The sequence below is a fragment of the Marmota flaviventris genome, chromosome 2, assembly GCF_047511675.1.
Source record: "Marmota flaviventris isolate mMarFla1 chromosome 2, mMarFla1.hap1, whole genome shotgun sequence".
In the NCBI taxonomy this organism is placed as follows: Eukaryota; Metazoa; Chordata; class Mammalia; order Rodentia; family Sciuridae; genus Marmota; species Marmota flaviventris.
Window position 1 is genome coordinate 99,032,882 of NC_092499.1, and position 26,730 is coordinate 99,059,611.

Sequence of the window (26,730 nt, forward strand, 5' to 3'; positions counted from 1 at the left end):
TAATTATATATATTAGATATTTATATATATATATATAATTATCTAATATGCTTTCTTTTAGTGTTCCTTAGAATGTAATCCATGAACCAGCTACAACTGAAGAAATTCGAGGGAATATGAATTTAAATATGTACTCTAGGTGACAATGTTTTGTTTTGTTTTGTTTTTCACAGAGCTCAAGAATGAACCAGGGCTCATGCATGCTAGATAAACACTCTATGAGTAAGCACTCTAAGTGACTCATAAGTACTTCAAAATTTGACATTCATTTCACAGTATTACTATAAAGAACAGCATTTAAATTCAACTTTTTTTAGAAACATTAAAAGAAGTTATCAAATATACATATTTAATGAAATATACCAAAACTAATTTTAATGCATTTCATTTTTGAAAAAACTTTTTAAAGAAGCTGGGCATAGTGGTGCACAACTATAGTCCCAGTCACTCAGGAGGCTGAGGCAGAAAGATGGTTTGAATCCAGGAGTTTGAGACTAGCCTGGGCCTCAGAGGAAGACCCTGTTTCAAAAGAAAGAGGAAAACAGAGAAAGAGAAAAGAAAAGAGTAAGGCAGAAAAGAAAGAGGAAGGTAGGAAAAAAAGAAAGAAAGAAGGAAGGAAGGAAGGAAAGAAGGGAGGGAGAGAGGGAAGGGAAGGGAAGGAAAAATATAGTTTAAAATTACTTATAAATAGATATTCAACATTCATATTTAACATTTGCAGTTTTGATTATTATGAGTGACTGAGGAGTTCTGATGCACGTAGTTTTGTTTTAAGAAATGCACCAAGGGCACTTTACAAATGAGCTATATCCCCAGGCCTTTTTATTTTTTATTTTGAGACAGAGTCTTGCTAAATTGCTAAGGCTGGGCTTGAATTTGCAATCTTCCTGCCTCAGCTTCCCAAGTCACTGGGATCACAGGCGTATGCCACCATGCCCAGCTGCATGTAGTAATTTTTAACAGAATGAATGGTTAAATGAATGTAAAATTTTCTGAATAGTAAATAAAATTCAGTACTCAGTATAAATGTGAATGTTTCTCAATGTGGTGTACTAGATCACAAAGCTGGTGGTGAACTTATCAAAGCCTCTGACTTCAATAAACAAATATTTACAAGTACCAAGTATTTAGAATGAATCAATGAACAAAAGAAATAATGTTCCCTATTCCATATGGATGCATCAAACACACAAGATAAGTGTTATGGAAAAAAGTTTAAAATAGATAGGAAGAGAAGAAGTAAGTTGTAATTTTTATAAAATTGTGGTCAAGGTAGGCCTCACTGAAAAAGTATTTTTCAACAAAAATCTATAAAAAAATATGCAGAAGCTAGCCCTGGAGCTATATGGAGGAAAAACATTCCCAAAATAGCCAATGCAAAAGCCCTAAAATGGGAGGGTAATTGAGGAACAGTAAAAATTTACCAGTGCAACTGGAGTGGAATCAGGGAGAACAAGAACAGTAGGAGATGAGCTGAGAGGTAATTAAATGTGGCACTGTGAAAAAGGAGGTTATAATCTATTTTAAGGGCTGGGTTGTAGCTAAATGGTAGAACGCTTGCCTAGCATGTGTGAGGAACTGGGTTCGATTCTCAGCACCACATGTAAATAAATAAATACAATACAATACAAATCCATTGACAACTAAAAAATATTTTTTAAAAAATAATAATCTATTTTAAGGCTTTTGGGTTTTTAATTTGAGAGATATATGGAGTAATTATAGAATTTAAATAAAAGAAGTATCGTAACCTGCTCTGTTGAGAATAAAGATGGGAAGAGGAAAAGAAGAATTAATAGGGAACCAGACATCAGATAGAGATGGTAAGAAATTAGAATAGTTCAGACTAGCATAAATCTCAACATAAGAAGTGACAATTAGCAATACTCTACAAATGTGGGTTTCTAAAATACCCTTATCAACTTTACACTGATATTCTAGCCCACTTTCAGCACCAGCTCTTAACTCTTTATTTCTACCAACTAGATTCTAAAGTTAACTAGAACGATTAAAAGTAAAAGTTTTTCAATAAAAAAGTAAAGTTAACTAGATTCTAAGGTATTCTACTATCAATTAGTACTTACACAATTTCTCTTATGAGAATTTGTGCCCAGAGGCTCAAAAATACAAACAGCATTACCATATGAAGCTGCAATCTAAAAAAAGAATGAACATAACATTAATATTTAGGAAAAAGTAAAATAAAGACCATCTTCTTTTCAAAAAACTAATTACATACAATATAATCTGAATGCAGCATTCGTGGTTTATTTCCTTCCACGGACATACCTGGAAGTGTACCAGACTTAAGATTATTTTCTGGGTTATCAACAAATTCAACAGGCTTTATGTAACAAATACAAAGCTCACCTACTTAAAGAAATCATCTTCTCCAAAATAATTATTTAATTTTTAATATAGAAATAACTTCAATGACAAAAATACATTTCAATGGTACATCTCTTTATCAGAAATTGTATAATCCAGTAAAAAATAATATAAAAACCATGAAAAGTAGAGAAAGACATCATCAGGTCTTAAGAATGTATCAAATAAAATGGCATTAATTGTATCATCAAACATAAATGCTAATTGGGAAACCATCGAGAAGGAGAAAGTAACTAAGGAGATATCACGAAGTCATCCACTGTACCTGGAGGGAAAAGAATTGAACAGTCGTCTTCAAAGGACTTAAGTTCAGGTTTAATCACATAAGGAATGTTAAATAGAGAAGATAAAAGCCTACTACTTCCCTTCTATTAACTTAATGGCTGCTGGAATTATCTACTGCCAGAAAAGGAGTATGTATGAGATTGTGAGAGCTATAGATCTTTCAAAACAGTAGATACCTGTAGAACAAATAATTACGACATTGTCAGCTTAAGAGCACTTTACAAGTTGTACACAACTTTTCCCGTTACAACTCCAATCAATAGCCATTCACACAGAAATATAAATAAAAATCATAGAAAGCCTTACATAAAAGCATAAGAATATTCTAACATTATTAAATACATTAAAAATGACAAATTAAGTAATTAAATCCCTTACTCTTCCTTGTTGGTTAGAACATTCCACACAGCTGACTTGAATGTTTCCATGCTTAGCACCAGGAATGATCTGCACACATTCAAAGTCACTTGCCAAAATGACAATATCACAGCCTGATCCATATGCCTAAAAAGAAAATGTATGATATGTAAGATATATATAACTTTTTAATTATTATTATATTTGATCTTAGATTTTGTTGCCATTTTAATATATACATTGACACATTTTATGAAATAGTTAATATAAGAGTATCAATTGACAACTAAGAATATTAAAAGTCACATCAAAAAATAAATTGATGGAACTCCAAGCATTATCATTCAAAAACTGCTACTAACAGGAAATGAGTTCTTCCAGTTTTACTGCAGTCTTTGTCCCTGCAGGTCACAAATCATTCTGTTTAGTTTCTTTCCAAAGCGCATCTCTGAAAACCCTAAAGAATAAAACCTCCACCTGAAAATATTAAAAGTACTGAAAATTACAACTGTATACCCAGGATTCAAACCAGCCTTAAGAAAAATCAAGAGAGAAATCAGACATGCACTTTCTAACACAATTCCAGATGGCTTAAAGAGCTAGTTAAACAGAGATAAACACCCAAGGCAGGATTACATGCAGTGAGGCAAACACTAAAGTCATCAGTTGCTCAAGCGAATCCAAGATGTAGCCTGCCTCTATCCCTCACCCCCAACCAGGTATAGGGAGAAAAGAATCCAACCCAAAGTGGTTAAAAAAAAAAAAAAACTAAATAAATTTAAAAATAAGATGATTTATATAAAATATTGAGTAAGAATAACTCTATAGTCTGAAAAATAAACTATAACACAGAGCTACTAAAAACTGTTCATCCTGGGATGGTGGCACATGCCTATAATCCCAGCAACTCAGGAGGCTAAGGCAGGAGAATCACAAATTCGAAGCCAGCCTCAGCAACTTAGGGAAACATTGTCTCAGAATAAAAAATAAAAAGAACTGGAGATGTGGCTTAGGGGTTAAGTACCCTTCAGGTCAATCCCAAGTGCCCAAAACAAGAAGTCCTCATTCAATGTAACTGTAATGACAAAAACCACATATTTATTCTATTGCCACAATTATTGGTATCTGTTTTGCAATTTTGTGAATTTTATAATGGTAATAAGGGACAGATGGGGGTAAACTTTTCTTTTTCTTTCAAACTTTATTTATGATGAAATATCCAAAACAACCTGATTCTCAAATGAAAAATCCTCAATAAAAACAACATAAATATAAAATTTATGAGGTGGTATCTTTCTCCCTATTTCCATGCCCTTAAGTAATGTGTTCATATCCTATAAAAGAGGTCCAAAAGGCAGTGCTAACATGTGATGACATCTAAATCAGTGACCTATGCCCATAGCATCTATTATGACTGCTAATGAAAAAGAAAAATGAATATAAGAAGCAGATAGGAGACAAACTACTTCTTCTGATTACTAAAACTTCCAATGTTACCAAAATTCTGATCTAATTAGTATAAATCATCCTCAACCCATGTACTTATAAATATCAAAAAAAAATTCTCTAAAGGAAAAGCAAAGACAGAATTTTAAGCAGAATTAATAAGAAGAAAATCCCTCACAAGAGGAAGTGACTATTTGTATTATTATAGACAAGGCAGACTTACTGTACCATGCAGTCAGGAAGTCTAAACTGAAAGGGAATATTAAGTATAAAGAGAAGAAATGTTTGTGTCACCATGCTAATCTTTAAAATTATATTACTAAATAGCAAAAAAAATCTTATATTGAACATATCACAATTTCTGAAGTGCCTAATACTACCTCAGCAAAGCAGAATGATACAAAAGCATAGTTTGAAATCATACATAAGAGTTTTCAATTTTAGTTCTGCCATAATGTGTGATCTTAAGCAAGTTATTTAAGCTCTCTGAGTATTTCTCCATGATAAAATTCAAGAAATATTATCTACCTCTTAGGAAAACTGAAAATTAAAGTAGAAAATCTATTTGCATAGTGCTAAACATCCATCATTCATTTAAGAAACAGAACAATGCACCTAGGCTAGGAACTAGGAATACAAAGCCACAAAATATGGGCCCCCATTAATTTAATGGGGAGATGACAGGTGAATCACCAATCTCAACTAAATGACAAACTGCCATGGCAGATATAGACAAAATATTACCAAAAGACAAAAGAGATACTCAATAAAGATTACATCACTTCCTCTTTAATCTTTGCTAGAAACCAGGAAAGTAGATTTTATCACTGTATAAAGATGCATTAATTTGCCCAAGATAATACGGTAAGTAGAAAGTGTTCAGACTCAGGCCCTTATAAATTCTTACATCTTTTCCCTACATTATATATCAAAGAGACGTAAAATAGTCCACATAGAGTGTGCTCAGAGCAGGGGACTGAAGATTGGTTCCTCTGTTTATAATACACCCGATAGGAATCTGGGGTTTTGTAAGGAAGGGCACAAAAATGGAGTGGCCTTACCAAGGTTCCTTTTGATGTTTTTAGTTGTGATATCCAAAATTTCATCAGAACAGCCTTGCCAATAGTTGAGACTTAAAACAAAAAAAAGTGAGCTTCTTCTTTTACCTTAATAAAATATTTTCAATACTTTATGAAAAAAGTTAAATATCATCTTCTGAAGTTATAAAATTCTCTGAAATGACATGCTAAATTACCATAATAAAGATACTGCTAGCTTCTCTAGAGAGTTTAATGTCATTGTGAAGAATGATTAAGTGCATGTGACTCATTCAGTCTTCCCTAACTTTAGTTTTTATATATTTGTCTTGACTTATTTTCAGAAAGGAAAACAATCTAATCCCACAAACACTGCTCTGATTTCTCAGATATTCTTTGTATCTCAGATAAATTAAAAGTGTCCAGTAAAGAAATAAAAACTATTTAAAATCTTATACCAACATGACCTTCCCTATGGAAATACAGAGTACAAATATAGTCCTGTGCCACTCAACGGGGACACATTCTGAAAAACATGTTGTTAGATAATTTCATCATTATGTGACTATGACAAAGTGCTCTAGAAACGAACGAAAGACTAAAGAGAAAGAGGGCTGTTATGTCACTTGGTTGTACAGAATTCTCTTCTGAAAGTAGTCTTAGGGAGGCCAATGTTGATCTGTGGAAAAATATTTCCATCAGGAAGGTAAAGCACAGATTGACTAAAGTTTCCTGAGAGGCCAGGCACAAAGGCCTGAAGTCCCACCTACTCAGGAGGCTGAGGAGGGAAAATCACTTGAGCCCAAGAGTTCGAGGACGATAACACAGCAACACAGAAAGATCCTGTCTCAAAAAAAAAAAAAAAAAAAAAATCCCAAGAAAACATTCTTTCCCTCTCTTCATTTTAGTTACTTATTTAAAATCCTAACCCCTTATGACACTCTCAGAATTAGAAATTAATTTCTAAAAAAGACAAACAATTTTCCTTAAAGTCATCTACAAAATAAAGAAGTGATCCAAAATGTTTAATTTTAATGTTTTCAATAGTAAGATTTTCTTTTTTATCAAGAAAATAACAAATACTAAATTTAAAAACTAAATAGAAAAATTAAAGTCACCTTCTTACCCTTGACCATCATCCTTCCTCACTCCAAGGTATAATCACTTGTTACCTTTAGAGTTACCGATGGAGACTTGCTGAAATATTCAGTAGGTACAGATTTATCCATTTATGTTTTAACATAAATGGAATCATATAAAATTCTGCAATGTTTTTCCATTTAATAACAACTCACCTTGAATAAATTTGCATATCAGCACAGAAATTACTTCACTCTCCTTAACAATTGCATACTATTCTATTTTGTGACTTTCCCATCTTTTACTACTGCAAACAATGCTTCGATAAGCATCCATGTATGATTTTATGCAGATGTGTCCAAGTATCCTCAGAATAAATTCTAAAATATAGTTTTCTGGGTCAGTAACTAAGATTAATTGCTAGCTGGGCGCAGTAGCGCAAGCCTGTAAACCCAGCAGCTCAGGAGGCTGAGTCAGAAGGATCACAAGTTCAAAGCCAGCTTCAGCAAAGGTGAGGTACTTAGCAACTCAGTGCGACCCTATCTCTAAATAAAATATAAAAAATCGGGCTGGGGATGTGGCTCAGTGGTTGAGTGTCACTGAGTTCAATCCATGGTGCCAAAAAAAAAAAAATTAATTGCTAATGCAAACTGCCCTCCAAAATGATTACACCCATTAATCATATAAAATTTTTCCCAACTTCTCACTGATCATAACCAAATATTTCACTCTTTCTTATCCAACAAAACCTGGCAAGGCCCTGTTGTTTTACTTTCTTTTTTTTTTTTTTTTTTTTTTGTGGTGCTGGGGATTGAAGCTAGGGCCTTGTGCATGTGAGGCAAGCACTCTACCAACTGAACTATATCCCCAGCCCTTACTTTGTATTTTTATTAGAAGGAAAGTTAAGCATCTTTTCACATATGTATCAGCCACTTGTGTTTCATCTCTATAAACTGAGTATTCATGCTATTGGTCCACTTGTCTCTTCTACAAGTTTCTATATTTAAAGAAAATACTTATTCTGTCAACTAATACACACCACTACCACCCCCAAAATAAATAAACCTCCTGCCATTCACTGTAACTTCACCCTACAGTTAGAAAAGCAGCAAGGGGGCAACATTTAAGAAGCTGCTCTTCTTGCCACAAGAGTGAGAACACATTTTACTGACACAATTTAGTCATTGCAACACCTAACGTCCACTCAAGAGTACTGAGTGAGGGCTGTGGTTATGACTCAGTGGTAGACTACTTGCCTAGCATGTATGACACATGGAGTTTGATCTTCAGCACCACATTAAAATAAATCAATAAAATAAAGGTATTGTATCCATCTACAACTAAAAAAAAAGTTTAAAAAAGAGTACTGAGTGAGCAAAATCAAAAACAAAAAAAGAACTTAATACTGTGTATAAAGAGGAAAAAAAATTACCCTAGGTCAATGATGAGTGTTAGAAATTATCTAATAATCATTGTGTGGTAACCAAAGGGAACATTTGTTTTAGAAATAACTGACATCAGGAAATGTAAAATTAATAGTACTTACAAAGAGCAGTAGAAAAAAGTAAAGCTACCTGTGGTGTTTTTGAACAAAACAGAAGACAAAACTTGAATACAAATATATGAAAACAAAAATAGATGGTTAGAAAGAAGACAGAATAAAATGAGAAAATATCTTGTTTGTGATTAAATAGTATAAGGTAAAATGTTATTTTTATTTCTCTCTAATAACTACCAAAAAGCAACTATCTTAAAAATAATAATAATAATTTCTTGGGCTAGAGGTATAGCTCAGAGGTAGCACATGTGTTTAGCATGGACAAGGCCCTTGAGCCCCCCTCAAAAAAAAACTTTCTTTTTTTTCAAAAAAGCTTTCTTTAGTTAAAATTTTAAATTTCAAAAGATAATTTAATATTAGTCAAAAACTAGCTGATTTTGATAATTTGCTAACAGAACTATGACAAATGTCTAAATACTAAGTTACTTACCATAAGACTACTTCTATACTGCTGCACAAAGAAAAATGTTTACTGATGCTAGTAAATCTAAAAGGAAAATGAAACCTTGAAAAGGAAAATATGCAATAATTAAATAATTCATTCTAATTAACCATCACAAAACCTGTTCTGTCTCCGTCTTGCATGCACTCTATTAAAAGGTAGGTCTAACAACAGAAACCAGAACTTATCTCTTATAAATAACTATTTTATATGCTAGCATTAAAAACAAACCATTTTTCTGAGCATGGGGGTATACACATGTAATTCCAGCAACTTGGGAGGCCGAGGCAGGAGGATCACAAGTTCAAGGTCAGCTTTAGCAACTCAGCAAGACCCTGTCTCAAAAGAAAAAATAAAAGGCTGAGGGATGTGGCTCAGTGGTAAAGTGCCACTGGGTTCAATCCCCAGTACAGGAAAAAAATAAATAAATAAGTAAACATTTCCAAAGTACTAATGATCAAAAACTTCTAAAGAAAATCACAAAATAAAAGAAAAAAAAAAGAAAATCATAATAATATGGGTAAAAACACCAGCCTCAGGGATTGTGGGCATGTAAAATCTTGAAGTTACCTTTTAGCCTCAAATTCATTCTCTCAAGGTTGGAGTATATAACAATTTGCTTCATAAAAAACAATAAAGCAAAATACCACTTTTTAAAATGACTACTTTCAAAGAAATAATGACTTTTTTGATGATATTAAATTTATAATATTTTGTGACCAAACATTGCTTCTAAATTGTTCTTAACACATTTTACATTTGAAAGAGTTTTTAAAAGTATATTATACAAATTGTAATATGTAATATTTCTTACAACTTCATAATACTTTATATATATAAGAAATTTCCAGAAAACCAATTAACCTAAGTGTTAATGTTTTGAGGGAGATGGCTCTACCAGTGTTTTTAAATATTTTGCTCATATAACATAATTGTATTATTAAGTTATAATTAAACTTATACCTTTAATATGATGGTAAGAATACATTCCTAAGAATTTAGAGGTGCTAACACCAACTATAACAATGAGCAAATCACAATCTCTCTATAAATGAAAGGGAAAGTTCCCTTTCAACTTTCAAACTATAATTCTGTAAGTGAGGACATAAATGTGCTCCAAAAAGCTCCCAAAAGCCAGGCATGGTGGCACACACCTGTAATTCCAAATACCAGGAAGCATGACAGGCAGGAGGATTACAAGCTTCAGGCAAGCCTTGGCAAGTTAGTTAGCCCCTGTCTCAAAATAAAAAATTAAAAGGGCTGGGAATGCAACTCAATAGTAAAGTGCCCCTGGGTTCAATCCCTAGTACCATTTACAAAATAAATAAATAAATAATACAGTGCATACTATTTTACTGAGCCCCGGGAAGGTGGGCACATTTTGTTCTTGTCTTTTGACTTTTCCCTTGCTTATTGCTGCCAAGATTAGAAGATGGTCCATAATAATGACAAGTGGCTAAGAGCCTGCTGGAAAAGACAAGCTAAGCCAATTAACCCACCTTAGAGAATTTAACCCAAGAAGAGTTGAACTGAAAATACATACTAAGGAATAAGACAGCCATTAAGAAACATGTAGGATTTGAACCTGAATCCTTCAATTCAAGAAGTAAATAGATCAGATGCCTGAAGACAAGAAGAAACCACAAGAAAAGAAGTTTATAAAAACCCTAAGAGAAGGCAGTTGATCCTACCAGCTTTGTAGTTCCAATCACTCTGAAGCCCATTTGCCCTTCTTTGATGGTTCACTGGATACCTGGACAATTAATCTTGCTTTTACTTCAATACATCTGTCTCTTGTCCTGAAGAGACCCAAAATTGATGAAGCATTGGCAATATTCAAAATGCAACTTTAAAGAAAATATAGAATTGGCTAGAGTAGGGAATACAGTGCAAATGCTAGAATAAAATGCTAACAAAGTAGGATGTATATAGGATCTGAGATCCCTTGAGATTCAGAATATGTACCTAGAGAGTAGGGCTTTTGAGCACGAGATAACCAAATGTACTTTTTTTTTTAACGCTTTAATAAAGAATAGTGAAAAATAATGAGCAAGAGCACGACACATCTATCACTCTTCACACTACAATATAAAACCACACAACTTTTCTGGAAAGCAATTTGAAAATACAAATTAAGAGACTGTGAATAAACTTAAGTACTTTGATTCAGTAACTTTATTTCTAGGACTCTATCCTAAGAAAACATTGAACATGCAAACAAAGATTATAATTAGTACTAAGATATGTACTAAGATATGCATTATATGAAATAAAAAGTGGAAATGACCTAAACATCCCATAATAGAAAATCATGCATTATCATATCAAGTATATTGTCCCATCTTAACTCACAGGCCTTTCTAGGCAAAACTGCCCCATCCACTATCCTTCTGAAAGGGGAACCCTGGCAGACCACATGACAAATACTCACAGCATATAACTTATTGGACCATGGATTAACACATGAATCCAAAGGCCAAGAATTAACAAAAACTGTAGACTGGGAAGCAAAATATAATGTGGTGTGGCTTAGCTTAAAAAAATGAGCTGGGCCAAATTTCTTTTCCCAGATATTCAACTAAGAAATAGCAAGAACTATAGCAGATAATAACAAAACTAAACCCAAAGGACTTTACATGCAGAGGCCAAGACAAAGGTTCTCATGCAAGTAGGTTTTAAAAGATCCACAGAAAGAGAGACCAAAACACTGTATGAGATCACATAGCCCACAAAGTAACCAGTCCACAGAGCTGACAAGTTCCTAATAACTGAAGCTCTGGTGTACAAAAATTGGTATTACAAGATTCTTTGCAGATTTATCTTCTACTTCCCTTCTATAGCATTATAATAAATACCCATTACTAAGGTAATTTGCCTTGACTAGCTCTGTTTTAACTCAGTTTTTGTTTTTGTTTTACACTAGCGATTGAACCCTTTAGCACTGAGATACATCCCTAGCATTTTTTATTTTTTATTTTGAAAAAGGGTCTCTGTTCATAGCAGCTCAATTCACAATAGCTAAGCTATGGAACAAACCTAGGTGCCCTTCAATAGATAAACAGATAATAAAAATGTGGTATATACACTCAGTGGAATATTATTCACCCATAAAGAAGAATGAAATTATGGCATTTGCCGGTAAATGGATGGAACTGGAGAATATCATGCTAAGTGAAATAAGCAATCCCAAAAAACCAAAGGTCCAATAAACTCTCTGATATGTGGATGCTGACTCACAATGGGGGCAGGTATAGAGGTTCATCTGATTGGACAAGAGGGGATGAGGGAAAGGGAGAGGGGATGGAATGGGAAAGACAATAGAATGAATCAGACATAACTTTCCTATGTTCGTTTATGAATACACGACCAGTGCAACTCCACATCATGTAAAACCACAAGAATGGGAAGTTATACTCCATGTATGTATGATGTCAAAATACATTCTACTGTCATGTGTAACTAAAAAGAACAAAATTTTTTAAAAAAAGGTTTCACTACTTTGCCTGGACTGGTCTGGAACTTGTGATCCCACTGCCTCAAATTAGGCCAGCCTCAGCAACTCTCCCAAATGGCTAGAATTACAGGTATGTGCCACCACATGAGAATTAATAATGTTTTTTGAGGAAGTTCCTATTTTAAAGTAGTCCATTTTATCACTAATGTCTTCTTTCTCTTGTAACATTTTTACTTTTGACTGACATAATTTCAAGTTTACAAAAAGTAGTAAGAATAGTTACAAAGAATTCTTGTATATACCTTATCTAGATTCCCAAATGTTAATATTTTACCCCATCTGCTTCATCCATTTCTCTATACACACATATTTTTATCTGAATCATCTGAGAGTTGGAGGCATGATTCCTTTTTATTCCTTAGTACTTTAGTATTTTCTTTAAAATATTCATATATGACCACAGTACAATTATCAAAATCAGGGAATATTGATAAAATACTATGCCCTAGGGGCTAGGGTTGTGGCTCAGTGGTAGAGTGCTTGCCTAGCACATGCAAGGCCCTGGGTTCGATCCTCAGCACCACATAAAAATAAATAAAATAAAGGTACTGTGTCCAACTACATCTAAAAAATAAATATTAAAAAAAATTTTTTTTTTTTTAAATACGATGACATGGGGCTGGGGCTCAGCAGTAGAGCGCTCGCCTAGCACATGCGAGGCACTGGGTTCGATCCTTATCACCATATAAAAATAAATAAATAAAATAAAGATATTGTGTCCATCTACAACTAAAAAAAAATTTTTTTTTAAATAAGATGACCTGGGCTGGGATTGTGGCCCAGTGGCAGAGCACTTGCCTTGCATATATAAGGCACTGGGTTCGATCCTCAGCACCACATAAAAATAAATAAATAAATATATTGTGTCCATCTAAAACTAAAAAAAAATTTTTTTTAAATACGATGACCTAATCTATAGAGTTTATTTAAATATCTTCAACTGTTGGAATAATATCATTTAGAGTAAAAGAAAATCTCAAGATTATGTGTTAGTTATCATTACCTCATTAGACTCCTTTAATCTGAAATAGTTCATTTTTTTAACATTTGTTTAGTTATACATGGGCACAATATCTTTATTTTGTTTATTTATTTTTATGTGGCTGAGGATCTAACCCAGGGTCTCGCAGGTGTGAGGCAAGTGCTCTACTGCTGAGCCACAAGCCCAGCCCAGTTCCTCGTTCTTTGTCTTTTACAATCTCTTTCTTTGATAAAGATCAATAGAACCTATAAACTTGTAACATATAGAAGGCAGGAAAGAAAATAATAAAGATCAGAGAATAAATTAAGTTAACCGCAGAAAATATAAATGAACGAATGAAATCAAAATCTGGTCCTTTGAAAAAGCTCAATAAAACACATAAACCTCTAGCAAGAGAATTATAAATATCAAAAACAAAAGAGGAAATATCAGTATTGACCCAAATATCACAAACAACTCTAAACACATAAATCTATAAGCCAGAAACACATCCAGGATGAAGTTTATTACTGAAATAGTCCTTTATTTTAAAAAATCAAAAGTATAGTTAAAACCTCCAAAAAAAAAAAAAAAAACTCCACACAAAGATGGTTTTACTGGCAAATTCTACTAAAATTTAAATAAGAAATGACACTAATTCTACATGATCCTGACAGAAAACAGAAAAGGACAATATACCCCCAACTCATTTTATGAAACCAAGCATTACAATAATACAAAACTATACAAAAATAGTACAAGATAAAAATATATACTAATATATGCAATGAATATATGTGCAAAATACACCATAAAATATCAGTAAATAATAATCAGTCACAAATAAAAAATAATACAGCATAAACAAGTGGGGCTTATACCAATAATATAAGACTGGTTTGATTTTCAAAAAATCAATCGCTGTTATCCACTACATTATAACTTAAAGAAGAAAAAATATATGAACCTGAAGAAAAGGCATGACAATATATAAGATCCTTTATGATAAATACTTTCAGCAAATAAGGAATAGATAGGAACTTCCTCAACCTTATAAAGAACATCCATTAAATAAATAAATAAGTAAAAACTAGTACTGGAAGTCCCAGCCAATAACAGGCAAAAAGGAAAAATCTTAGCACTAACAATGTCACAGAATATAAAATCAACACACAAAAATCAATAGTATTTCTATATGCTATCCATTGAACACTAGAAAATAAAATTTTAAAATACACCATTTGCTGGGCATGATGGTACACACCTGTAATCCCAGCAGCTCGAGAGGTTGAGGCAGGAGGATTCAATGCCAGCCTCAGCAAAAGTAAGGTGCTAAGCAATTCAGTGATACCCTGTCTCTAAATAAAACACAAAATAGGGCTGGTGATGTTGTTCAGTGGTTAAGTGCCCCTGAGTTCAATCCCCAGTACCAAAAAAATAAAATTAAAATTAAAATACACCATTTAACATAACTATACAGAAAATCTGAAAATCAAAGGAAAAAGTAAACCGCCACAAATGCTAACCAAAAGAAAAGCTGCTAAAGCTATATTAATACCAGATAAGGGACTGCTAGATCTTTTGATTAAACAACAATGTAATTTTATTGACAAAAACAGGTCAATTCTCTAGGAAGATATAAATTTGAAATATATAAGACCAATAAATGAAAATAAAATTTAAAAAACTACAAGAAGGCAGGGATAAATCAAAGTTCCATAGTAAATTTTAACACAAGTCTCCATAAAGGAATGAATAAGCAGAGAGAAAAGCAGGATATTCTGAAGACTTAAACAACATGACTAACAAACTTGACCTAAAGGATATAAGTAGAACACAGTTTACAAAGCACAAATTTTCTTAAGCACAGGGAACATTTATAAATATTGGCCAACTGAAATTTCAACCAACTTAAAAAGCCTGTAAGTGTATACTCTAAAATGTTTAGGCACAATACAGCTATGCTGGAAACTAGTAAACAGAATTAAACTTTAAAAGTCTCATATACTTAGAAACTTAGTAATATAGTTTTTGGGGGGAAGAAAGTGGGGGTTTCACTGGGGATTTAACCCAGGAGAGGTCTAACACTAAGCTACATCCTCAGCCCTTTTTATTTTGTGAGTATCTCACTAGGGTGCTAAGGCTGGCCTCAAACTTGCAATCTTTCTGCCTCTGACTCCTGAGTAACTGGGATTACAGGCACATACCATGGTGCCTGGACTTTTTTAAAATACACTTCTGTAATTATTTATGGGTTAATGATTAAACAATTTGTGGCTTGTAGATCTTGGAGGAAAACTTATATTTTTATTTTTTTAAATATATTTATTTTAGTTGTAGTTGGACACAATATTTTATTTTTATGTGGTGCTGAGGATTGAACCCAGGGCCTTGCACATGCTAGGCGAGTGCTCTACCGCTGAGCCACAACTACAGCCCCAAACTTATATTTTTAAACGATTTTTTAGAAAGAAAGACTGATATGAGGGATTGGATTTAACTGATATTGAGGGATTGGATTTAACAATGCCTGATATTTAAAAATGATTTAAAAATGCCTGATATGAGGCAGGCATTTTTCTCAACAAGTTAGGGAGAAAACACCAAAATTAAGCTAGACAATGTAGAAATTTAAAATAAATGTTAATTAAATAGCCAGGCATTGTGGCACATGCCTGTAATCCCAGCAACTCAGGAGGCTGGGGCAGGAGGACTGCAAGTTCAAAACCAGCCTCAGCAACTTAGCAAGGCTCTGAGCGACTTAGTGAGACCCTGTCTCAAAATAAAAAATAAAAAGGGCTGGGGGAGTCACTCAGTGGTTAAGCACCCCTGGGTTCAAAATTTTTTAAAAAATTAAATACAAAATAATAAAAAGAACTAGTAAAGCTAGAAATAGATTCAGACACAAAAATCCAAAGGCAAGAATGAGAAAAAAGATGCAATACAACAGATGCTACACACCTTTTTTAAAAGACAAATTGCTATTAACAATGTTATACTACTAAATGTAAAAATCTACACAAAATATTAATAAATTCATGACAAAAAAAGTACAGATAAATATAATCAATAGTGAAAGGTTTCCTCCATAAGTCCATAGTCCAAATTACCATGTTTTATCTCTGGGTTGTCCCATTATAAATATTTTCATCTTCTTATTTTTTTTAAGAGAGAGAATTTTTTTTTAATATTTACTTTTTAGTTTTCGGTGGACACAACATCCTTATTTTATTTGTATGTAGTGCTGAGGATCAAACCCAGTGCCCCGTGCATGCCAGGCAAGCGCGCTACCACTTGAGCCACATCCCTAGCCCAATAAATACTTTTATCTTCTTTTGCATCTTTAAAATTATCTACAAGAACATGTTACTTTTTAAAATTTAAAGGAAAGAATAAAGGAAGGACTAGGTGTCTTGGGTTCACCAGCTCAGCTGATTGCTGAAACATGTTCTGCCACAGGCCTGCGCCATTGCACCTCGCATGAATAAACTTTTTTAAAGTAGAATGATGAGGGAAGGGGGAAGAGAGGAAAAGTAAGGGGTGGTATTGAGGGATTGGATTTAACAAAAGTATGTTATATGAATATATGAATATGACACAATGAAACCCATTATTCTGGGTTGTTTCATATATGGCCTTCACTAAATCTTTTAATTTCTCAAGTGTATTATTTTCCTCATCCTTAAAATGAAGGTACTTACTAGACTATATTTAAACTGTAAAACATTTTATTTCATGTACTATTTTGACACAGAAATAGATATAAAGTAAATATTAATAAACAGATAAATACTACCACTTTTTTTTTTTGTACCAAAGATTGTAACCAAGGGTGTTTAACCACTGAGCCACATTCCCAGTCCTTTTTATTTTTTGAGACATGATCTCACTAAATTGCTGAGGCTGGCCTCAAACTTCCCAATCCTCCTGCCTTAGCCTCCGGAGTCACTGGGATTACACATCTGCACCCATGCTTGGTTCCACGACTTTTTTAAATTGCCTTGTTTTCTATAGAAAAAAAAAAGTCTCACATATAGTTGACACTATTAAATACTGCCAGAAAGAAAGGCTACAGGTATTCAATTATCTATAACCAAAACTAACATTTTCATAGATAATCTCCAATTTAACTAGTTTATAGCTGATGACGATATACATCAAGTGCTCTTGTACAACAGTTCACTTTAATAACTCATTTACCTAGGGATATGCACAATGCCCAGGAACTCAAATAATTGTTTTAACAGAACAAGGAAGTTATACTAGTCAAAATTCCACTAGGGAATGAAACCTTTCAGATTTACTTTCTTTCATCACTGAATTGTTTTTACAATGCAGACATTACATTAAATATTTAAAACAAAAAATCTGAATTCTTTATGATTTTTATTTGCTTTCTGCTTTTAATGGTCATATCAGGCTTTTGATTGTAACTATACAAATTTGTAAAGCATAAAATTATCTCAGCTATGTTTATTCCATGTGTGTATTATCACATTCTTAAAAATTACTTAAAGAGAATCTTGCTTCACTCAGCATCAGCGTAGGACTCCCAGTCATGTCCACACAGGACCTCCAGGTGCCCAAGCAGGACCACTAGCATTAGCACCTGCACAGGACTCCCAGCAGCCACTTCCAGACAGGACACCAGGCCACTGCCCATGTGGACCCCCATCTACCAACATGGGGCTCCCCGGGTCACCTCCATCTTGGGACACTGCAACCATTGCCATAGTCCCCTACACGCAGTAGCCTGTACCTGCAGACACCACACAGCATCTGGAGACAGCCCCCAGCCACAACACTGCACACCACAGAGCTGCATCTCAGAACACACCGCCCACCACCCCACCCCACCCCACCCCACCCCATTCTACCACCCATCACCGATAGCAGCTGCCTCCATCTTGGGACACCTTTGTAGCCATCTCTAGTCGGAGCAACCCCCAGCTTGGCACACCAGCTGGGGCTTAGAAGCAATATCAAGATACCTTTAGTCCTCAACTCCCCCCTCTCCCCAGCAGCTGCTAACCTGGCACAGTGCTTGTGGCTACATAGAGTCTAAAGCTCAAAAAACCTGGTCTTGAACTGCCCAATACCAAACAGCTCTCCATGATAGGTGAGCAGCCCCCAGAGTGCAACCCACAAGATATCCAGAGAAAAAGGTTCCTGATTGCAAAGTAGAAAGGGTGAGTGTAATACAGTTTAGAGACTAAATTAGAGACCAAGAATTGTGAGGTTTACAGGATATAGGAAATGAGACCAGGCGCCCACATCACAAGGAGATCCTTGGGGTGCAGTATCCCATCAGGGACCAGCAAGTGCTATACCCTACTTCCAGAAGCCCCTCCCCCAAGACTAATCCTCCCACCCTGATAACCTTCACCATCCTGAGGGTGGAGATACTAGCAAACAACAAACAACCCCACTATTGGACAAGAAGGGAAGCAGGAAGACACTGATTTCCAACAAAAACAATCCTTATATCTTCCTTCAAGATTTCTTTTCCTCTCTCTCTCTCTTCTCCCGTCCTCATATCCCCAACATTTGTGAAACCAAGTACTTTTCATAACTTAGGCTACAGAGGACTGGGATGTCTGAATAGTATATTGCAGTGGCATTGTATATTCTTTATCTCCTATTTTTACATTTTTAATTTTTCTTAATATTTATGTTTGTCTTTTGTACTCTACTGTCTGCCCACTTACTTGTCTCCCCAAAATCACTTTCTCTCTCTTCTCCTACTACTAATAAACTTCTTTAGATTCCTCTTTCTTACTTTCAAAGATCTAATAACTATATCCTCACTTCCTACCACCTCAACATCTCATCCTACATCTCACCCCCACCCCCGGTTCTTTGTCCACCATCAGAAACTATAGACCCTTTTGCAGACCTACTGTAGATAATAATTGAACTCACCATTTATGTATATTGTGACAAAACTATAAATGTCTTAATAGCAGCCCTTTGGTTTAAGGTTGTATATTGTTTGTATTGAGATCTGTTAATATTGTTCTCCCCCTCAAAGGAGAGGTATCGGAACCATGCAGGGACACTATAAGCTTATAGGGTAAAAACTGTAATGCCTCAGATTCACAGTGATGGAAGGGATGACACACAAACAACATGAAAAAACAAGGGGGAAAAGTGCCCAAAACAAACCAAGATATTACATTATTAGAATCCATGGCCAGCACAGCAGAAGAAATTACAGAGAAGGAGTTCAGGATGTACAAAATTAAAATTTTCTGTGAATTACAGGATGATATAAGATAGCAAATACAGGCAGTAAAAGATTATTCAATAAAGAACTACATAAGCAAATACAGAAAGCAAAAGATTACTTCAATAAGGAGATAGAAGTTCTGAAAAAAAAAAAAACTAAACAAAAATCCTTGAAATGAAAGAAACAATAAACCAAATTAAAAACTTAATTGAAAGCACCACCAACAGATTAAATCACTTGGAAGACAGGACCTCAGACAATGAAGACAAAATATATAATCTTGAAAATAATGTAGACCACACAGTGAAGATGGTAGGAAACCATGAGCAGAACATTCAAGAATTATGCAGTAACATAAAAAAGCCAAATTTAAGAATTATTGGGATAGAGGAAGGTATACAGTCCCAAACCAAAGGAATGAACAATCTATTCAATGAAATAATATCAGAAAATTTTCCAAACATGAAGAATGAATTGTAAAATCAAATACAAGAGGCTTATGGGACACCAAATGTACAAAATCACAACAGATCCACACCAAGACACATTATAATGAAAATGCCTAGCATACAGAATAAGGAGAGAATTTTAAAAGCCACAAGAGAAAGGAATCAGATTACACAAAGGAGGAAACCAATTAGGATATCTGCAGATTTTTCAACCCAGACCCTGAAAGCTAGAAGCCTAGAACAATATATACCAAGCTCGCAAAGAAAATGGATGCCAACCAGCAGTGTATGAGTGTGCATTTTTCCCCACTTCCTCGCCAACACTTATTGTTGTTTATATGCATAAAAAGTGCCATTCTGACTAGAGTGAGATGAAATCATAGAGTAATTTTGATTTGCATTTTTCTAATTGCTAGCAATGATGAACATTTTTTCCTATATTTCTTGATTAATTGTATATCATATTCTGAGAAATGTCTGTTCAGGTCCTTGGCCCATTTATTGATTGGGTTATTTGTGGGGGGTTTTGGTGCTTAGCTTTTTGAGTTCTTTATATACCCTAGAGATTAGTGCTCTATCTGATGTGTGAGGGATAAAGATTTGCTCCCAAGATCACTGCTGGTGGGACTACAAATTGTTGCAGCCAATATAAAAAACAGTATGGAGATTTTCTTGGAAAATTGAGATTGGAACCACCATTTGACCCAGCTATCCCTCTCCCTGGTCTATACTCAAAGGACTTAAAAACAGCATACTACAGGGACACAGCCACATCAATGTTTATAGCAGCACAACTCACAATAGCTAAACTGTAGAACCAACCTAGATGCCCTTCAATAGATGAATGGATAAAAAAAAAAATGTGGCGTATATACACAATGGAATATTACTCAGCATTAAAAGGGAATAAAATCATGGCATTTGCAGGTAAATGGATGGAGTTAGAGAAGATAATGCTAAGTGGAGCTAGCCAATCCCAAAAAACCAAACGCCAAATGTTTTCTCTGATATAAGGAGGCTGATTCATAGTGGGGTTGGGAGTGGGAGCATGGGAGGAATAGACGGACTCTAGATAGGGAAGAGGGGTAGGAAGAGGGGTTAGAAATGATGGTGCAACATGATGGACATCATATCCAAAGTACATGTATGAAGACACAAACTGGTGTGAATACACTTTGTATACAACCAGAGATAAGAAAAATGGTGCTCTCTATGTGTAATAAGAATTGTAATGCATTCCGCTGTCATATATAAATAAAAAAAAGAATTTTAAAAAATTGGATGCCAATCAAGAATCTTATATCCAGCAAAATTAAGCTTTAGATTTTATGACAAAATAAAAACCTTCCATGATAAACAAAAGTTAGAATTTACAATTACGATTACAAAGTTAAAATTTACAATTACAAAGCCTGCACTAGAGAATATCCTCGACAAAATATTCCATGAGGAGGAAATGAAAATCAGCAAAGGGAGATATTACACTAAATGAAAAACCAATCAAAGGAAAAACTAAGTCAAGTTAAATACCAAAAATAAACAAAAATGACCAGGAAAACAAGTCATGTCACAATAATAACCCTGAATGTTAATGGCCTAAACTTACCAATCAAAAAACATAAACTGGTAGGCTGGATTAAAAATAAAAGACCCAACAATATGTTGCCTTCAAGAAACCCATCTCATAGGAAAAGACAAAAAGACATCCACAAACTGAGGTGAAAGGTTCAGAAAAAACATACCACTCACATAGACTGTGAAAACAAGCAGGGGTTTCCACCCTCATATCAAATAAAGTAGACTTCAAGCCAAAGTTAATCAAAAGGGATAAAGAGGGACACTTCACACTGCTTAAGGAAACCATACATCAACAAGACATAACAATTATAAATTCATATGCCCCAAACAATGGAACATCTACATTCATCAAACAAACTGTTCTCAAATTCAAGAGTCAAACAGACCATTACACAATAATTCTGGGTGACTTTAACACACCTCTTCCACCACTAGACAGATCTTTCAAACAAAATCTAAACAAAGAAACTATAGAACTCAATAATAAAATCAATAACTTAGACTTAACAGACATATATAGAATATTTCATCCATCACAGAGCGAATATACTTTCTTCTCAATAACACATGGATCCTTCTCTAAAACAGACCATATACTGTGCCACAAAGCAACTCTTAGAAAATACAAGAAAGTAGAGATACTACCCTGAATTCTATCAGATCAAAATGGAATGAAATTAGAAATCAATGATAAAATAAAAAATAGAGCTACTGAAACACATGGAGAACAAATAATATGCTACTGAATGTACAATGGGTTGCAAAAGACAGCAAAGGGAGATTAAAAAATTCTTAAAGGTAAATGAGAATACTGATGCAACATATTGAAATCTCTGGGACACTATAAAGGCAGTATTAAGAGGAAAGTTTATTGCATGGAGTTCATTCCTTAAAAGAAGAAAAAGTCAACAAATAAATGACCTAACGTTAAGTAGAAACTCTAACTTCTAATGTGACAGTATTCAGAGATAAGGTCTTTTTTTAATATTTATTTTTTAGTTGTAGTTGAGCACAACACCTTTATTTTAATTATTTATTTATTTATTTATGTGGTGTTGAGGATCAAACCCAAGGCCTCAACGTGCTAGGCGAGTGCTCTACTGTTGAGTCACAACCTCAGCCCCAGAGATAAGGTCTTTAAGGAAGTAATTAAGGTTAAACGATGTCATAAAACTAGAGAAAGAGGAACAGGAAAAGGTTGATTAATGGGTACTAATTTATAATTAGAAAAGAAAGGAGTTTTATATATTTCAAAAAGCTAGAAAGTAAGAGCTTCAATATTTTCACCATAAAGAAATGTTTATAAATGTCTGGATACATGTATAACTTGGTTTAAACATAATACAATACATACCTAGATTAAAATATAACATGGTACCCCATAAATATGTATAATTTTTGTTTTCATATATTAGCAAAAATAAATAAATTCAAACTTAAAAGTGTCTCCTGATCTAACAGGACCAGTGTCCTTATAAGAGGAAGAGACACCAAGAATGCATGTACACAAAGAAAAGGCAATAGGAGGACATAGCAAGGAAGAAAACCAACCATGTATAAGCTAAGGAGAAGTCTTCAAGAGAAAGAAAATCAGCCCAACCTTGACCTTGGATTTCCAGCCTCCAGAACTGTGAAAAAACATATTTCTGTTGTTTAACTCACTCAATTTGTGGTATTTTATTATGGCAGCCAATACTACACAAACTAATACAATGTGTAATTCAAACTCTTAAATACAGAATTTCTTCACATCAGATATTTGTCAGATTAATACAATTTGTCACATACTAAAGTCATTTAAGAGAGTTAACTAAAGAACATTGAGAACTGCCTAATGAGTATAATCTGTCAATACCTCCTAATACATTAATATACATCCTTGAATTAACCAGACCAGCAGAGCTTGTATTATTGGATTGTATTATATCAGCTCTCTGCCCCAATCCTGTAAAACTGATTTTTCCAAGTCCGACTCAAAGCCACGGATCTATGTCAAAACGTTATTAAGAAACTGGTCACTGTATATTTATGCAAAAATATGTTATGTTGTGTCCTTCTCATTTATTAATTTATTACACATTTTACCAGGCTCAGCTCCAGGTGTTATAGTAACTGCAATAAAAGACATTGAAGGCACTTGGGATTTTATTTGGAGTGTAAGGAAAAAAAGAAGCGATTTGAAAGTCAATGTAAAAAACTGATAAGTTGAGGAATTGGTGATAGTTATTACACATTCAAAAAAGAAATATCAAAGAAACAACTGGATATATATATCTGGAAGCAGGCTGAAAAGGAGAAATTAAGTGAGGAAAGGAAATCAAAGAGAACTAAAGGAACAAAGAACTTCAATAGAACAGAAAAAGCAATTTTAAAAGAGAAAAAGGGGAAACTGACAGAGCAATGTCCTTGAGTTGGAAAGAGGGACCTGAGCATATAAAACAGCATTTCCTACAACTTCAACACCATTGGGGCTGGCATTCTAAGCTGGATAATTCTTTGCTGTGGAAGGCTGTCCTGTCCATTCTTTGATACTTATCACAATCCCTGGCCTCTCCTCACTAGATGCCAATATCAATCCCCCACCCTAGTCATGGCAATGAAAGATGTCTCCAGACACTGCTAAATGCTTCCTGAGGGGCAAAATCACCCCCAGTTTAGAACAACCAGTGTTAAGTAGAGAAAGTGTCCTTTGCTAAAAACCCTGGCTTTTCATCCACATAAAAGAATGATAGAAGATGCTATGGGTAGAGTACAAAATAATTAGAAACCTCCTGCTGACTGGATCCTCTTAAATGTAGATACAGTCAAGGCCAGAGATGGTGTGAAAAAAACTGCTACCACATCACAAGACCAAAGTCATTACACCTGTGAAAATTTGGGGCATCTTATTCTTGAACTACAGCTGCCATATGAGCTACATGTACCTGTGAATGGAATCTAAATCAAAAATTTTATGGTTTTTTTGTATCTATATCCACTTGCACAATGTCCTTATGAACTATGTTTCCTGGATTTCTCCTACAGTCATAGAAGGAAAACATCACTAATTAATTTTATAATGAAATGTTATTATCCTTGAAGCAGTTAATATTTAGAGAAGTAAAGAAAACAGACCTAAAGGAACATATATTTCCAAAGTTAACCCATCTAAGAGTGCATTATTTATGTCTTTCAAATCAACCCACCAAATTAGCATGTACTATGTTCTGAGGAGTCCATTTCTATTCAGCCAGACCCCTTTACATCTAACTTCTCTAGAAGGATAATGAGATTACCATCACATTTTTTTAAGTGTTTACAATTGGGGAACACTAAAGAAGATTTCAGTAGTCATGAAATGAGAAGGTTTAAAAATAAAAAGAACAGGGCTGGGGTTGTTTGTGGCTCAGCGGTAGAGTGCTCACCTAGCACAGGCAAGGCCCTGGGTTCAATCCTCAGCACCACATAAAGTTAATAAATAAAATAAAGGTATTATTGTGTCCAACTATAACTAAAAATATAACTTAAATAAAATAAAAAGAACAGGCAATTGGTTTCACATGTGTACATAAAGGAACAGGGTTACATGTGCTATTTCTAAAGAAAAAGAAAATATAGTTATAGCACCTGTGTAAGTTATATCTCCTCCTTGAAAGAGGGCCTATGAGAAGTTATATTCCATTTATACTTGATATGTCAAAATGCATTCTACTTTCATATATATAACTAATTAGAACAAAAAAATGAGATCCTATCTTTTTACATCATGAATTAGGGTTCCAGAGCAAAAATATAATGCAAAATAATTTTACAATCTCAAAAACATTGAAAACCCTAAGATTTCTTCTAAAGTATATGACTGACAGGTATCCTTCTCTTGGAACCCCTCCCCCTTTGGGAGCTCTGCTGTCTATTACTCTAATTAAAGTCCTGTTACTTTGCTCTCAGATAAAATATTTGGCTTCCAAACTTGTTTTAAAAAGTAACTGGGAAGCTGGGCATAATGGCACACACATATAATCCTGGTGACTGGGAAGGCTGAGACATGAGGATCAAAAGTTCAAGGTCAGCCTTACCACTTTAGCGAGACCCCATATCAAAACAAAACAAAAAGGGCTGAGGTTGGAGCTCAGGAGTCAAGCACCTCTGGGTTTGATCCCCAGTGCCACCAAAAGAAAAACAAGTAAGTGGCAAGCTAGAAAAGCCTTTAAATCTGAATTACAGATATTGTTACTATCCCCTTTTAAATAATGCTTTGCTTGCTTTCTTAGAAGGTAATTAAATTGGTCAGGCATGACTTGTTTTTCCAACATCCACTCTTTCTGATGATTAAATATTAAGACTGATTTTTTTTAAAAATTTCCCAAGCTGGCAAGCACTCCGTAGCTCAATGGCAGAGTGCTTGCCTTGCACCTGTGAGGCACTGGGTTCAATCCTCAGCACCACAGAAAAATAAACAAATAAAATAAAAGCATACTGTCCATCTACAACTACAAAAAAAAAAAATTTTCCAAGCTCCAAGTTAAGATAATATGATTTTAATATCTAAAGAATATTTTAAATATCCCAAATTCTAAGAATAGCAGGTAAAGGAATAATTTGTTGGGGAATAGGCAAAAGAGAAGAGGGCCAGAGGGCCTTCCTAAGAAAGATGTGAACACCATCACACTGGTCTTATCTTCCATCCCCTATTATGACTGTCCCAGGCAACTACTTACAGCTCTGTCAAGAGCTGAGGACACAGTCATAAACAAGAGCCTTCTCCTTCGCTGTGAGTCCAAAGACTGACTCTTTCCTAGATCAACTACTTTATAATTCTCTGAATGGCCTATTTACTGAGCCAGGAAGAATAGACTACCAAACTGTGAAGTCTGATCAACAGTCTTATAAACTAAGTGGAGGGATAACAAGACAACCAAGACTCCATACCTATTGCTTTACTAAAACCACCGTTTCTGGTCCATTTTCTCTTTCAGTCCTAGAAATCTCTAATGAAGCCCATATAAGGTTCATTCAAGGCCTAAATACTTGGAGAGGACCTAATTTAAGAACTTTATTTACTCAGCTACAAATGAGGCTGATCTGAGACTAAACTAGGCAACTTAGTTTCAAAGTAAAAAGGGCAGAAGATGTAGCACAGTAGTAGAGTGCTTGTCTAGCATGTGAGTCGCTAGGTTCAATGTGGGAAGGGGGGCAGCACTTAATTTTACATATGAAAAACTTAAAAATGTTTAAGTGATTTAGCCAAGATCATGCAATGTAGCTAGACTCTAAGCTCCCATTTGGGGGAAGACTTTATTCAGAATCACACCAAAATACGGGTAGTTACTAATATCTTCCCATCATAAATAAGAAGTCTAACTATTTACACAGGAACATAAGAATTTACATAACTTCATACTCACATGCAAGATGACACTAAGTGCA

The 26,730-nt window shown here is 34.4% G+C and overlaps 1 protein-coding gene and 1 non-coding gene across 7 annotated transcripts in view; one reads left to right on the plus strand and one right to left on the minus strand.

Moving 5' to 3' along the window:
* Dmxl2 (Dmx like 2) overlaps positions 1 to 26,730 on the minus strand; it is a 168,340-nt gene that overhangs the window by 135,948 nt on the left and 5,662 nt on the right. For 5 of the 6 annotated variants that reach the window (XM_071608262.1, XM_027925960.3, XM_034637280.2 and 2 more), the window contains exons 2-3: positions 3,052 to 3,177; positions 2,085 to 2,156 (exon numbers count right to left, since the gene is read on the minus strand). In XM_071608262.1, coding sequence (XP_071464363.1) covers positions 2,085 to 2,156; positions 3,052 to 3,177 — 198 coding nt within the window. The remainder of the gene's footprint in view (positions 1 to 2,084; positions 2,157 to 3,051; positions 3,178 to 26,730) is intronic. The other variant, XM_071608261.1, reaches the window with a different exon arrangement.
* LOC114085106 (small nucleolar RNA SNORA11) lies at positions 5,431 to 5,555 on the plus strand. The gene has a single exon (XR_003581400.1). It is a non-coding gene; the product is annotated as a small nucleolar RNA SNORA11 (small nucleolar RNA).